This window comes from Hyperoodon ampullatus (genome assembly GCF_949752795.1).
Source record: "Hyperoodon ampullatus genome assembly, chromosome: 19".
Taxonomy (NCBI): Eukaryota; Metazoa; Chordata; class Mammalia; order Artiodactyla; family Ziphiidae; genus Hyperoodon; species Hyperoodon ampullatus.
In genome coordinates this window covers 34,829,490-34,844,614 of record NC_136932.1, presented here as the reverse complement: position 1 = coordinate 34,844,614, position 15,125 = coordinate 34,829,490, and the positions used below count along the sequence as shown (strand labels likewise).

The window sequence follows — 15,125 nt, the reverse complement described above, 5'->3', positions numbered from 1 at the left end:
CAAAGTTTTCTCCAAAATATATCCTGTTTTAAAAATTCAAGTATAGTTGCTGTATAATATTATATAAATTACATGTATACAATATAGTGATTCACAATTTGTAAAGGTTATACTCCATTTATAGTCTTTATAAAATATGGGCTGTATGCCCTGTGTTGTACAGTATATCCTTGTAGCTTATTTTATACCTAATAGTTTGTACCTCTCAATCCTCTACGCCTATATTGCCCCTCCCCATTGGTAACCACTAGTTTGTTCTCTGTATGTGTTGAGTCTGCTGCTTTTTTGTTATCTTCACTAGTCGTATTTTTTAGATCTCACATATAAGTGATATCATACAGTATTTGTCTTTCTCTGTCGGACTTATTTCACTTAGCATAATACCTTCCAAGTTCATCTATGTTGCTGCAAATGACACAGTTTCATTCCTTTTTACAGCTGAGTAATATTCCGTTGTATATATACACCACATCTTTTTTATCCGTTCATCTGTTGATGGACACTTAGTTTGCTTCCCTATCTTGGCAATTGTAAATAACGCTGCTGTGGACATGGGGGTGCATGTATCTTTTCAAATTAGTGTTTTTGTTTTTCCAAAATATATCTTAAATACACAAGAACAGGAAGTCGAAGTGCCCAGGGTTCATTTATCCAACAAATACGTACTGAACCAGAACACTGGGTCACCCTGTACTAGGCGCTGGGGACACAGCTGTGTGTGAGGCTTGGGTCCTGCTGCTCCAATATTGATAACTGGTGATGGGAAGGATGCACCTAGTTGATCATGGAGGAACAGGGTGGGTAGACTGCCTGTCAGGTTTTTTTAATTAATTAATTTTATTTATTTATTTATTAGTTGGCTGCGTTGGGCCTTTGTTGCTGTGCGTAGGCTTTCTCTACTTGCATTGAGTGGGGGCTACTCTTTGTTGTGGTGTGTGGGCTTCTCATTGTGGTGGCTTCTCTCTGTTGTGGAGCACGGGCTCTAGGCACATGGGCTTTAGTAGTTGTGGCTCATGGGCTCAGTAGTTGTGGCTCGCGGGCTCTAGAGCACAGGCTCAGTAGTTGTGGCACACGGGCTTAGTTGCTCCACGGCATGTGGGATCCTCCCGCACCAGGGCTCGAACCTGTGTCCCCTGCATTGGCAGGCAGATTCCTAACCACTGGGCCACCAGGGAAATCCCTGCCTGTCCGTTTTGCTTTTGTGCCTTGGAGGTTCAGGCTGTCCTGTGACCCTCTATCCTGTCGGCAGGGCCTCTTCCGAGTAGCCCCATCTGCCTCCAAGCTAAAGAAGCTCAAGGCTGCCCTGGACTGCTGTGTGGTGGATGTGCAGGAGTGCTCAGCAGATCCCCACGCCATTGCAGGTGGGCCTCGCAACTGGAGGGGCTCCGGGGGATGGGGTGGGCGTGGAGGGTGTGCAGCCATGTGTCGGGGCCACTGGAGCCATGGGCTTCCCAGCATGCTCCAGGCATGTCCACTCAGGACCCCACTTGAGCCCTGGTGCCTGTGGCCCTTGAAGGGAGGTCTTCCCATCCCCCACCTGCCAGGTGAAGGGGCAAGAGTGGGAAACATGAGGGGGGAGGCCAGTGTGATCACCAGCCCAGGGCCCACGGCCGCACCAGAGCCTCGGATCCAGTCACGCGGCAGCCACTGTGTGACCTTGTCACATGGGTCGGGGAACCATCCCCAGACGTGGCCCCCATGGTGGCGCTGGCTGGTAGCATGTGTCTCTGCCGTGTCCCAGTGGCTCACGGACCGTATGCTGTTCATGTCTAGGAGCTTTGAAATCTTACCTCCGGGAGCTGCCAGAGCCTCTGATGACTTTTGAGCTCTATGATGAGTGGATTCAGGCTTCCAAGTGAGTACAGCACGTTTCGGGGTGTCTTCTGGGTTGTGGTTTATTTGGAAGTCTTTACTGAAATTGTGAAAGCATGCCACCTGGGATCCAGCGAACCCCTTTCTTGGTATGTGTCACGGGGAAAGGCTTGTACGTGTGCCCGGAGATGTGTGTACCAAGGTGTTGGTCGCGCGGTCACCTTGAATAGCAGAAGGGAATGACCGAATAAAATACGGTATAGCTACACTCTCACATGCCCGGCAGCACTTTGAAAAAGGAGTAGAGCTATTCCTGCTCACATGTAAAGATACGAAGATTTAATTTTGAGTGAACTAAAGTTAACAAGGACCCACAGGATACTCTGTTGTTTTAAAAAGAAGAAATACAAAAAACACTCGATACAATTTTAGGAGTGCCTTTATAAATGTATAACTGCATAAAAGAAGGTTCTGGAAAGGCTCACACTGGCGGGTGGGGGTGATTCCTTCCGGAGAAAAGAGCAGGACAAGGGAGTGGTGACAGGGGTCTTTACCCTCATCTATAATAGGTAAAAAATATTAACAACAACTAACGAATAACTAACATCAAAATACAATGTCCGGGCAGTGGACACCATCCCACTTTCCTGAAGGTGAGCCTGGAGGGGGGCCCCAGCAGGGAGGTGGCAGGAGTGAGGCCCAGTCCCTGGCCGTGCATCGGGAAGATGGGGGTGTGGAGATCGGGGGGCTGGTGCTCAGCAGGTGACGCCCCAGCCATGTCACCTGTGTAGCTCCGAAGCGTGGGATTCCTGGCTTCCTTCCTCACTTGATTCGTGATTAGGATTGTATTATATATTTTCTTTGGCCCTAAGTAAGAGCTGACTTTCGTACATGCTCCTGTTTGGAGGAATCGGTTTTTACTGAGTAAATGGACACGGCTAGGGAGGACACAAGAGAATGGGCACCAGAGAGAGGCTGGGAGAGATGAGGGTGGAGATGGTCCAGGAGAAAAAGATACAGGAGGGAGAGGACCATTTCATGGGAGGACTGAGCTCAGTGCCCATGAAAGGATGATTTCTGGGGGTCTCTAGTCATGGGATTTAGTAGTGAAAAGCAGCCAGCTGAGCTGCTCCAAAAGGATGCTGGAGTGTGTATGTGCTTCTGTAAGAACTGGGGCTGCAAGAGAACCCAGCTGACCTGGAAGTGAAGCCAGGCTGGCGTGTGCAGAGTTAGAAAGAGCTCGCTCCGGTTACCGTGCACACCTCTGGTTTTTTATCCATGGTAGAATAGAGATGATGCCTTTTAAAAGGCTGGCTGACAGCCTGGTATTCCTACATCTCATGGTGGAAAGTGAGTTTCAGAGCCCACGATGATACTGATAATCACAGCTGATGCCATTTGTTGAGTGTTTATTAGAGGCTTGTCATCGTTCTAAGCTCATTATTTGTTTTTAACTCATCTGATTTTCACAACAACCCGATGAAGGGGGTTGTGCTGTTTCCCCTATTTTATAGATGAGGAAGTTGAGTCACAGAGCAGGTGTTCGTGGCAGGTTACTTGCCATCTAATAGATGACAGGATGAGGATTTGAGTCCAAGGAGTCCGGCTCCAGAACCCACATGCTTAACGGCACTCCACGCCTCTCTAGAATGACCCGGGGGTCCTGGGGATGATGATGAGTGAGGACGTATCTTTTGATGGACACCTGCCCCTTTTATTTGCTGAATGTGTGGGTGGTCTTGGTGACACCAAGCTGGAGGAGGAGAGGGCAGCCGGGTGCTTCGGGATCAGAGAGAGACCGTTCCCGATGATTTACAAAGCTGGGCTCCATTAGGAAACAGGGGTGAGCGGATGCCTTGAAGAGCTCAGGTCTTTGAACCAAGGGAAAGCAAAGGCTTCTTTCTGCCCCTGGAGGAGATGCATGTTGTGCGTGAAGATTCTGGGCATGGTGGTGGTGGCCACCCTGAGGCCACAGTCTCTAACGAAGGTAATTTTGCCCAGGACAGCCACCTTCAACCCTCTGTGTGCATCAGTCTCCTGCGAAGCTTTAAAAGATACCTAGGTTCAATGCCTGGACCTCCTTTTCAGAGATTCTGGTTTAATTCTCTTTGTTTCAAAGCTCCCAAGGCTACTGGGTTGATAACCATTGACCTTTGGTGAAGCTGAATCTCACCAAAGAGCCTCACTCACCCTAACGGGGGATTGGCCTTCAGGGAAGCTCTGCCTCGGGCCGGGCCATCCAGGAGTCGGGGTGGGGACTGGCAGGAAGCAGCAGGAGCAGTAGTGCGGGATCTGCCAGGCAAGGTGGCCTGGGACCTTGCTGGTCATGTGTGCTCAGTGTTTCCATGCAGGAACCACGGAGCAGCCCAGGGGCTGAGCCACGCCTCCCAGAGGCGGCAGGAAAGCCCGAGGCTCCCGTCACTCCCAGGACTTCTCCCTCTTCGTGCTGGCCACCCGCTCCCGTGCGACTGTTCCCCCGAAACCTTTGCCTGGTGGGCTCCTTCTGACTCTTTGTGCCCGCCTTGCTGGCACCCAGATGTCAAGCAGCTGGCAGTCAGGATCCGTCCCATCCCCGGTGTTCCTTCTCTGCGGAGAACTGATCTGCGGGTTCGAGGCTGTGTTTGTGTAGCTGGTTAGATTGTGAGCTGGGCTGGTGGGGCAGGGCGGGGGAGGCAACGGTCTCCTCTGATTGCATCCTGCTTCCCAGCCCTTGGGACACTGCCTGACACACGGGAGACCCTCGGTACGTGGGTGCTGATTTTTATTGAAGGGAAGGTCTTGGCAGTATCTGCCCTTTCAAGGGCTGAGGAGTGGAAAAGGGATGGGTCAGGATGGGAGGGAGGACTTCTGGGGACCCAGCGATAGCCACTGCCCTGCCTTGGGCCCCGGGTCAAGGGGTCAGAGCTGGGCCTCCCTGTTGGCATTTGCTTTTTAGTTTTTCTCGAGAAAAGGTTCTTCGAACATAAGGCCTTCCTAACCGTGTCAGCCTTGATGTAGGTTTTCATGAAAAGTAAATTTAAAAATGTAGTCCTATAAGTAATTTCTTTTAATCCTTACAGGGTTTATCAGTAAAAAAAACCCTTAGAGCAAATCTTTTTGTAGAGTAGAGAATCCTTTGGTCATGGAAATTATCCATCTCTGAGTTATGTCTTCAAGGGTCAGATGTCCTTATGTCTGTATGAGTTCATGTAATTTACTTGTTCAGAAGGTGTTTATTGAGCATCTATTATGTGCCAGATGACAAGACACTTAATGTGCATTAACTAGTACCCGTGGAACAGGCCAGTCAGCTGCCACTGTGGTGTGAAAGTGGGGTTGACCTGTTTCTGGTGTCCTGTTGCCGTGACAGAATCACCCTCCTGATGACACCACGGCCCCGCCCACTCCAGAGCAGGTGTCTGGCCTCTGCCCTCCTCCATCACCTGCTGCCCCAGCACCCATTCACCTGGGCCGTGTGACCTGTGTAGGGGAAGTTTTTTTTCAAATAGCCTAGGCAAGACAGAAAGAGACCTTAGAGGGGGAAATAATAAGAACCAAACATTTGAATGATAATAGTTTACTGATACGATCACTAACAATGGCTGGTTCCTTTTTCTCAAATATTTCGATGGCTGGTGAATATGAATCCTGGTGGGACTTCATCGATTCGTGCTCAACCAATGGCTTTTCCTGTTAATTTCCCAGCATCCAGGAGCAGGACAAGAGGCTCCAGGCTCTGTGGAATGCTTGTGAAAAATTGCCCAAGGCCAATTACAACAACATCCGGTGAGTGGACCCTGGAGACTCTGGGTCAAGGTTATTTAAGCCTCAGACACGTGTTTCCGGGCCAAAAGGCATGGTCACTGGCAGGCATGGTGTTATATGGTGTCCAAAGCATGGTTAACATGCAGGGTCTCTTTTCAACCTCAAGCAGCCCTGGGAGGCTGTGAATTACCGTTTTGCACATGAGGAAACAGACTAAATGGGGCTGTGAGACTTTGCAGGCTACCTGACCAGCTGTTGGCTAATGTAGTTAAGTTCTTTGATTTGCAAGCAGCAAAGATGAATGCAGGCTGTTTCCAGATACCGGGGGTTTATTGTAAAGATGGGTGCCCGTGGACACTGCGGAGAGGCTGACCAGACCCTGAGCTGGACTTGGCAGGTGTGTCCTGGAGCTAGGCTGCAGGAAGAAGAGGCTGGGAGAATATTCTGTGGTTTCCACCTTTCAGCAGCAATTTCCCACGAGTCTGTCTCTTACTTTTCTTGCCACCGCCAGGATTTCACTTCCTGCTTCCTCATCACGTTGTCTGTGCCAGCATTGCCCCTGGGCCTCCCCTTCTCCTGGGTACTTCCTTAGATGCAGATTTTCAGCTTCAGCTCCTGCTGCCATCTGCCTGATCATTTCTGTTTTCCTGTTAAAAATCCCAGGAGCGACTTTTCATGACTTAAACATAGAATTACTGTGTACGACCCAGCAATTCCACTCCTGGATGTATTCCCAAAAGATTTTGAGAGTAGGGTCTTGATTTTGTACACCTATGTTAATGGCAGCGTGATTCACAATAGCCAAGAGGTGGGAACAGCCCAGATGTCCAGTGATGGATAAATGCGTAAACAAAGTACACATACAATGCAATATTCAGCCTTCAAAAGGAAGGACATTCCAATTCTTGCTACAGTGTGGATGAACCTTGAAGGCTTTACGCTGAGGGAAGCCAAACACAAAAGGACAAATACTGAACAGTTCTACTCGTAAGAGGTACATAGAGTAGTCAATTCATGGAGACAGAAAATAGAATGGTGGTTGCCAGGGGCTTTGAGGGGGTGAAGCAGCAGGTGGTCTCTCATTTAATGGGTGCAGAGTTTTAGTTTGGGGTGATGAATAATTCTGGAGATGGATAGTGGTGATGGTTGCATCACAGCGTGAAAGTATTTAACGCTACTGAATTATACACTTTAAAATGCTTAAATTGGTCAATTTATATATACAAAATTGAAAAACAAAATCCCAAGAGCAAGAATCAGATCGGTATGACTCTTCAAGTGTTGCTAGGCCACTGGCCAGCCCGTGGATTGACTCAGCTCAGGTCCCATGTCCTGGTCCAGGCATGTGTGGCCTCTTGGAGGGTATGACATGGCAGGAGAGGCTGTGGGTAGGGGTGGCCCACTGACAGCTTTAGGGGCCTCTGTGGTCTTTCTGCTCCATGGGCAGAAGGTAAGTCAGCAATTCCTGAAGGAGCCACTTCACTGTTGTCCAGGCAGAATGGGACTGGACCCGCCACCCGTGTAACTGAGTCTGGGGCCTCAGTGCAGCCTGGCAGGTTTGGTGTGGTCTGTGAGCGTTCTTTTTGTGCTTCATTTGTGCACATCTCACTTACTGATTTTTTTTAAATAATAGCTTTATTGAAACACAATTCATATACCACTGTACCCTTTTAAAGTGTACGATCGAGTGGCTTTTTGTAAATCTGTAGAGCTGTGCAGCTATCACCACTGTCTAATTTTAGAACATTTTCAGCACCCCAAAGAGAAACTCTGTGCCCAGTAGCAGTCATTCCCCGTTTCTGCCCAGCCAGTCCTTGGCAAACATTCATCTACATTCTGTGTCTGTTTGCCTGCGCTGGGCATTTCATAGAGATAGAACCATTCAACATGGGGTCTCCAAGTCTGGCTTCTTTCACTTGGCATCATGTTTCTGAGGTTCATCCGTGTGGTAGCATGTGTCAGTATTTCATTCCTTATTAGGGCTGAATAGTATTCTATTGTCTGGATGGACTGCATTTGATTCATCTGTTCATCCCTTAATGGACATGTGGGTGGTCTCCCCTTTTTGGCTGTGATGAATAATGCTTCTGGGAACATTTGTGTCCACATTTGCGTGTGGACATATTTCTCTAGGAGTGGAATTGCTGGGCCACATGCTAAGTCTAGGTTTAACTTTTTCTTCATTGGCTCTCAGAGCCCCACTGAGGTTAACCCCAGGGGACGCCCCCCCTAGCATGTAAATGTCCCCACCAATGACACCTACAGACTGCTTCTCACCTCTGCACACAGGGAGGATGGCAGGTGACAGAGGTTTGAAAAGAAGGAAGGACTTTCAGTCATTGTGCAGTGGGTCAAAAGGAAAGATGGAGAATTTTTCTGGCCAGGGTTAATCGAAGCAAATGTTGACAGCTAGCCGAGTGAGAGCTGAGTCCATCTGTTTTTGGAGCATTCTCGTGTCCTGACGCGTGACACGTCTTAATTATATTGTAGGATGTATGAATCCTGTTATCAGTAAGAGAAGTTTCCACCCAGTGCTGGGGGACCATGGCTGGTTTTGAGCCCTTGTTAAACCTGGCCCGTCTCACTTCCTTTCAGATACTTGATCAAGTTTTTATCCAAACTCTCAGAATATCAAGATGTCAACAAGATGACTCCCAGTAACATGGCAATTGTATTAGGACCCAACTTGCTGTGGCCACAAGCGGAAGGGTGAGTCCAGGGAGGAAGGGGTGTGTGGGTCCCGTTGGGGCCAGGATGCTGCTGGGGCCTGGGCGGGATGGCCAGGGCCCCGGATAACCACCAGCCTCATGTATGTGTCAGGTCACATGTCTGTCTTGGCCTGCTCCTTCTTTAGACTCAGGAGGAGACCCGGCATTCTTCAGATCTTTCCCGTTGGGAGTCTCAGAGCTAGGCCTGCAGTCAGGGTCTTCTCTGAGCTCATCTGAGTCAGCAGTAGGCACGGCAAGCTCTTCCAGGCCTCCCTGGCCCCCTGTGAACAGCACACATCCCAGCATCTGTGGGACGGAGGGCTGTCTCAAAAGGGAGAACAGAGCTGGGAAAAGGGTGAATCTGGCAGTTATGAGAATCATACCTCACACCGAAAGGTGCCTCATACTTGGCGATTTTGAGTATGTCACTTGCTCGTCTCCTGTAGGGAGGACTTCTGGGGTATCTGCATTCCGTAGAGGGGGGGAAAGGTTCAGGAAGGTGAAGTGTCCTTCCCGAGAGGATGCTTTGCTCTCAGACTTCTGGTCCAGGGCCCCTTCCCTGCCTCGGCCACTCACTTCACCCTGCCCCTCTCTGTCCTGTGCTCACAGGAACATCACGGAAATGATGACCACAGTCTCGCTGCAGATCGTCGGGATCATCGAGCCCATCATCCAGCACGCAGACTGGTTCTTCCCCGGGGGTACGTGGCAGCATCCGGGTGTGGGAGTGGGCTTCTGTGGAACATGGGGGTGTCGCCGTGAGTTCCGAATCTGTGAAACCTTTGAGTACCACTGGCCAGAGGTGTGTATATATTTGGTTTGTTTTTAATCCTCCTACACACAAGCACACGTGCACACATGCGCACACACGCACACACATGCACCACTCAGGAATGGGGTCAAGTCATGGCAGCTTCTTACTCTCATCCCTGGTCAAGGGAAATTCTGGCCTGAAGGTGCTGTGCTAACCATGCCCTCAGATTTTTATTGGTCTAACATCTACACCATAGTTTCTTTAAATCTGTCAATCATGAAATGCTGAAGCAGAAAAAAAAAAAAAAGAGATGTTATGCTCTGTAGACGCAGAGGATGAACGTGGATTTGAGGTGAACATGAACTTTTTTTTTTTTTGGCAATATTCATGCCTCCTTTCCATATTTTTTTTAACATCTTTATTGGAGTATAATTGCTTTACAATGGTGTGTTAGTTTCTGCTTTATAACAAAGTGAATCAGCTATACATATACACATATCCCCATATCTCCTCCCTCTTGCGTCTCCCTCCCACCCTCCCTATCCCACCCCTCTAGGTGGTCACAAAGCACCGAGCTGATCTCCCTGTGCTATGTGGCTGCTTCCCACTAGCTATCTATTTTACATTTGGTAGTACTAGAGAATGGACTTGAGGACACGGGGAGGGGGAAGGGTAAGCTGGGACAAAGTGAGAGAGCGGCTTGGAGATGAACATGAACTTTTATTCCGGGCTTAGGGATCACCTGGGTGCCATCCATTCATTGCGCTAGGTTGTGTCCTTGGAGTTGCCCTCGGCATGTAAAGATGGGGCTCAGAGGCAACAAGATTCTTTTTTGTACCTCGTTCAAAATGAAGTTCTCAAGACAGCTCCCTAAGATGGAGTTTCATAAATGTTCTTAGCATGGAAACACCACTGGATAAGGGAATGACTCTCAGTGGTGACAGCTTTGAAGAGACAGGCAGCAGTTGTTACATTAAATTCAGTGTTTGCTTTTTTAAAAAGTACTGTGCCTTATGTTTAGTAAATATTAAGGGTATGCTTTCGGCTGTGCAACAACAAACTATTAACTCATGTGGGGATATAATATTAATAATTCTCTGCTCTGTTCATCAGAAGTAATCTAACATTAAAGAAGTTTGATTGTCTTTTGGCTTCATGTGTTTTGACCGTGACAGCTCTGAAATAAGATTTCAGTTGATGACACAGTCGGGTGAGGATAGGAAATCAGGATAAAGAAATATAGGAGGTAGGAGTTAAAGGCATAATTCTGTAAGTTCTGTGCTCATTCATTGTCATTACACATAAATAGGCTGTGACCAGGAAAGGATGAGACTAGAATCCATTTGATAGCCCACAATCTTAGATCTCTTTCTATTTCTAATCCTTTAAAATTTATTTTTCTCTTTGGTTTTCCAGAAAGACAACATCATCATCTACAGATAATAATATTGCCTGTTATTTTCTTTTCTTGACTAATTCCACTGGCTAGCACTTCTTCAGTAGTGTCAAATAACAGTGTTGAGAGTGGGCATTGCTCTTTTTCCTGATATGATTTAGACTGCTCTGGCATTTCACTTTTAAACATAAGGTTTGAGATAGATTATTTTGCCTTTTTCAAAAAGAAAGTACCCATCTGTTCCTATTTGGCTAAATTTGTTTTGTGAATCACAAATGAAAAATGCTTTATTAAATGCCCATCGTATTACACGCTAGGTGAGCACATGTGTTCACCTGGTAATAGGATGAATTATATTAAGATGAATTAATATCAATAGATGATCTAACACTGAACCATGGGACAAGATTCTCAGGGGTGACCCATAAAGAAGTGGCCATCTCTGCTATCTCCCTCCTGCCCAGGAAGGGTATGGCCGACCCACAGACCATGTGCACCCGTTCTGTCTTCCCCGCAGAGTTAGAGTTCAACATCACGGGCAATTACGGGAGTCCAGTGCACGTGAACCACAATGCCAACTACAGCTCAATGCCCTCCCCAGACATGGACCCTGCCGACCGGCGCCAGCCCGAGCAGGCCCGCCGGCCCCTCAGCGTTGCCACGGATAACATGATGCTGGAGTTTTACAAAAAGGATGGGTATGAACTAGCATCCCTTTCTCAGTGTTGGGGGTTGTGGGATGGAGGGGTTGATTCAGATGGGATGACAGGAAGGCTGCACTTACCAGCAGCCGTTTGAGTGGGTTGTGTCTGTTAGCACGTCAGTTCATTCTTGATGCTTCCATCTGTGCTATTTGGGGTGCTAGGCTTGCTTCCCACCCTTCAGGCCGGAAGTAAGTGCAGCCTTCCGAGCTGACAGTTGTGATCAGTATTGATTAGTTCTCATCAGAAGAAAAAAAAGTGGGTCAAAGGGGAAACTGAAAAAAGAAAAGATACTAAACACTTTATTTTGACCCCAAATTTACAAATGTACATCAGTTCTCACATCTTCAGCGGTTTTATTCTGATGATGGGTCTGCTCGTCTGGACCCCTCAGCAACATTCTTGCATCAGTAACACCTGCAGTGTGTAGTTTAACATTCCCAGTTTCAGTCTCTTTAAAACAGATTGAAAACCTAAACCTTGAAGCAATCTGAGTGTAAAATCCTTGTAAGTTTCTGAGAGTTGTTTTCCCGTCTTTTATGATCGACACCTACACCTACTTTGATGCAGTTGTTATGAGACTCATAAATGCGCCCAGCTTAATTCGCGTAGGATTGACCCTCTTGCACCCATATTAAATCAGTTCACCTAATATGTAATTGCATGATGCGATTCCCATAAGAAGTCAAATGGGCATAAACAGGTTTCCTAACAAGCACAGCTGATCCATGGGAGGTGTCAGCTCAGCCCTGGCACCCACATACGTGGGCTTGAGTCATCGGCTAATGTATCCTACAGAGGAAAGGTTGAAAATCCCAGAACTGTGGAGGTACGTGAGCCTTACTTTCCACCCCTCTTCTCTTCTGAGTGGGAGTCGACCTTGGAGACCCACACCTGTGTCCTGTGATGATGGGGGGTGTTCGCAAGGCCCCGTGTCCCTGCTCGTCCCCTTTCCCACCAGAGACCCTTCCCGGGAGAGGCGGGTGCGGGGTGTTTCTCTGCTCGGCGCTGTTCATTGTATTCTGTCTGGTGGGGAAAGAAAAGCTGGAAATTCTTAGAAGTTAAAGGGAGTAGGGGGAGATTTCACCAATCTATAAAAAAAAAAAAAGAGCATACTTAGAATCTGATCTTTGCCTCATGGGGGAGAGAGACAGATGCAGAGAGGGAGCGAGAGAGCTAGCAAATGCATTGGAATTTGTTTCTAAAACTCAGTTTTAAGTGACTCAGTTCCTGTGTGAAGTGTCTTTTGCGGGGGGGTGGGGGTGGGGGGATGCCCTGGAGGGGCAGTTCTGGTCCTTTGGTCCCAAGTGTTTCTGCATCAGAGGTGGGCTCCACCCTTCCAGACCTCGCCTGATTCCCAGTCCCCTCTGAAAAGCCATCCAGATGACCCCTATGAGAAAGTTATCACTGTGGAATCTCAGGGCGTTCGACATCCACTGGCCCCTACAGTATGGTCTTCTGAGTATAAAGAACCAAGGTCATTGGGATTTCCGTGGACAGACTGCCATCCCACTGGGACCCCAGGGGCTGCAGGCAGCTTTACAGATGCTGCTGGGGCCTTAGCACCGGAGGGTTCTTAGGGGTATACAGAGGCTAGAACTACACAAGTCAAACTGCCTCAGCTAGTGCTGTGTGGACGAGTCCATCTGTCCCTGCCAGACTCTCCCCAAATTGTGGACTTGTGGCCCGGATCGATAAGCTACTAAACTTCAAAGGTGGTTTATTATGCAACTAAAGATAATCAGAACAAGCTTTAAAAAAAAAAAAAAAAAGGATACCAGTGTTCTGCCCCCGTGCAGCTCGGTGCAGCTGCGCTTTCCCATCTGAAACCTGATGTGCCTGTAGCCAATTCACTTGCGTTCTGATCCTTAGGGGGCCTCTACCAGGGCCAGCCGACAGCAGCCCCCGAATCCACGAGGATATTTACACCAGGGCTAGCGGCCTCCCTCAGAGCTCAGTTTCGTGCGTGACTACTCATCCTCAGCCTGTGCTTGAAACTGCTCTGCAGGGGTCTTGTCTCACCAGCGCCCCTGCCCCCGGACCTTAGCCTGGACGTTCTGTAACTTGGAATAAGCACATGTAATTGAGAAGTTCGGGAGCGATCTGAACAGTGCTCTATGGAACGCTGGTTCCACTAATGCTAGGTTATGTTGGGGCAGGAGGCAAGGAGAGGGAAATCTGGGGTCTCATGCGTTCCTGAAACACAGGATTCAACACGTCGAAAAGCCCTTTCTTGAGTGTATGACTTCTTAGGGTCTTTTACACGCTGTGACGTGCCATGCATCTTCACAAGGGGCTGTGGCATCATTTCCCAAATTTATTAGATCACAAAGCCTGTTGTCATGAGACAGTCAGAACTCGTGTTCCAAGGGACTTGTTTTTTTCAGTTGTGGATACTGAGGTCCTCTGCAGATGTAGTGGAAGGATGGAGAGCCTCCAAAAGACAGCCACCCTGAAAGGGGTTTATGTCGTGGATAGGGGGTGCAGGAGTGTTACTTCAGAGAGAGCCCGAACCTGGGGTAAAACAAGCTTACCTAGAAAGTTCTGGGTACCAGGGGAAACTTTGACTCATATTTGGGGGTTGGATTGGTCAGGTGGGCCTTTGGGAGGTTCATTCTTGGCCCAGGCCCTGCCTCTGCTTCCACATTTCCAGGATTTACACATCTGTGGATGCTGAGACCAGGTCTGTGAAATGTTGCCAGGTGACTCCAGGTTTTATTTGTACTGGGGAGGTGAAGAAACTTTGTTGTTATGCATTTAGGAGAGGAATTATCCCTAGAGGAGCTGGAAATACCGGATTTTGGCCTTCCTGGGGAACTGCAGACAAAGCTAAGCCAGGATTTTTAGGATCCTTCTTATTCATCATTCACCTTGGCACCCGTCCTGCCACTGCTCCCCGACCTCCAAGTTCACCTTAAACGGTGCGGGGACTCCCAAAGCTTCTGTGGGTTTTTGGGGAGATACCAGGTTTTCTTTCCTCCTTTCACTTGGTGAGTCTTTCCCAAGTGTAACTGATCTCTAGAACAAAAATCTCAACCTTTCCAATCTCTGTAGACTTGAATACCTCAAAGCCATACGTTGGCTGACATCTCTGGTTAGGACTGTTCCTGACCAGGATTCAGAAACAGCATGACAAGGGGCTTCCCTGGCGGTCCAGTGGTTAGGACTCCACGCTTCCACTGCAGGGGGCATGGGTTCAATCCCCGGTCAGGGAACTAAGATTCCATGTGCCGCACAGCACAGCCAAAACTGAATAAAATAAAAACAGCATGACAGATGTCTACCCTACAGAGGCCAAAAGAAAAACAAAAAACAACCACTAACCCCTGACAGCTCATCACCTGGAATGGTCCACAGCAAACTTCTGTTCTCAGTAATACATGTGTTCTCTCTGTAGATACCTGTTCTTATACTGGAGTCTCCAACTTTCAGATTTTTTTTTTTTTCCTGGGGCAGACCTTTGTCTCCTAATTTTTAAGGTCCTAGATCTTATCTTTTCCCTGTGTGGCCTGCCAGGTTACAGACTTTAAAACAGGAATGCCACTCCATTTCCTGAATCAAGGAGACCTGTTCCATGATACAGTCTCTCATGGAAAATACAAAGTGTAGCTTAGGGTAAGTTCTCTGCAAACATGAGGTCCCTGTAGACTGGGAGGAGTGAAGCAGGGTGAAGTAGACTTCAGCGGGGCTGCCTTGCCAAGGTGAGTGTTTGCCAGCTGCCCTGCCCTGTGTTAATCCTGAGGGCGAGCAGGTGTGAGAACCCTGAATTCCCTGCCCCTTGTCACCCTACCCTAAAGGAGGAACGGGAGCCACGTGTCTCAGGGTCAGCTCCCCACATACTGCAGGCCCTCGCCTCCCATCACCTTGCTCCCTCTTTAGAAGACCCAGGAAGTCCAGAAGGGAGGCTCTGCCCAGGTGCCCTCCTGGACTCTGCCACGTGCCCCTGCCTTCTGCTTATTGATTTCTAAACCCTTTGTTTCTCGGAGGTTCTTCCTAGCCTCTGGTTTCTC

The 15,125-nt window shown here is 48.4% G+C and overlaps 1 protein-coding gene across 3 annotated transcripts in view; it reads left to right on the top strand.

The window, feature by feature from the left end:
• Nucleotides 1–15,125, top strand: part of ARHGAP44 (Rho GTPase activating protein 44) — a gene marked incomplete at both ends in the record, with an annotated part of 145,020 nt that overhangs the window by 117,594 nt on the left and 12,301 nt on the right. For 2 of the 3 annotated variants that reach the window (XM_079724751.1, XM_079724750.1), the window contains 6 exons: nucleotides 1,250–1,361; nucleotides 1,774–1,855; nucleotides 5,497–5,577; nucleotides 8,152–8,265; nucleotides 8,874–8,965; nucleotides 10,932–11,112. In XM_079724751.1, coding sequence (XP_079580877.1) covers nucleotides 1,250–1,361; nucleotides 1,774–1,855; nucleotides 5,497–5,577; nucleotides 8,152–8,265; nucleotides 8,874–8,965; nucleotides 10,932–11,112 — 662 coding nt within the window. Of the gene's footprint in view, nucleotides 1–1,249; nucleotides 1,362–1,773; nucleotides 1,856–5,496; nucleotides 5,578–8,151; nucleotides 8,266–8,873; nucleotides 8,966–10,931; nucleotides 11,137–15,125 lie in introns of all 3 variants that reach the window. The other variant, XM_079724749.1, reaches the window with a different exon arrangement.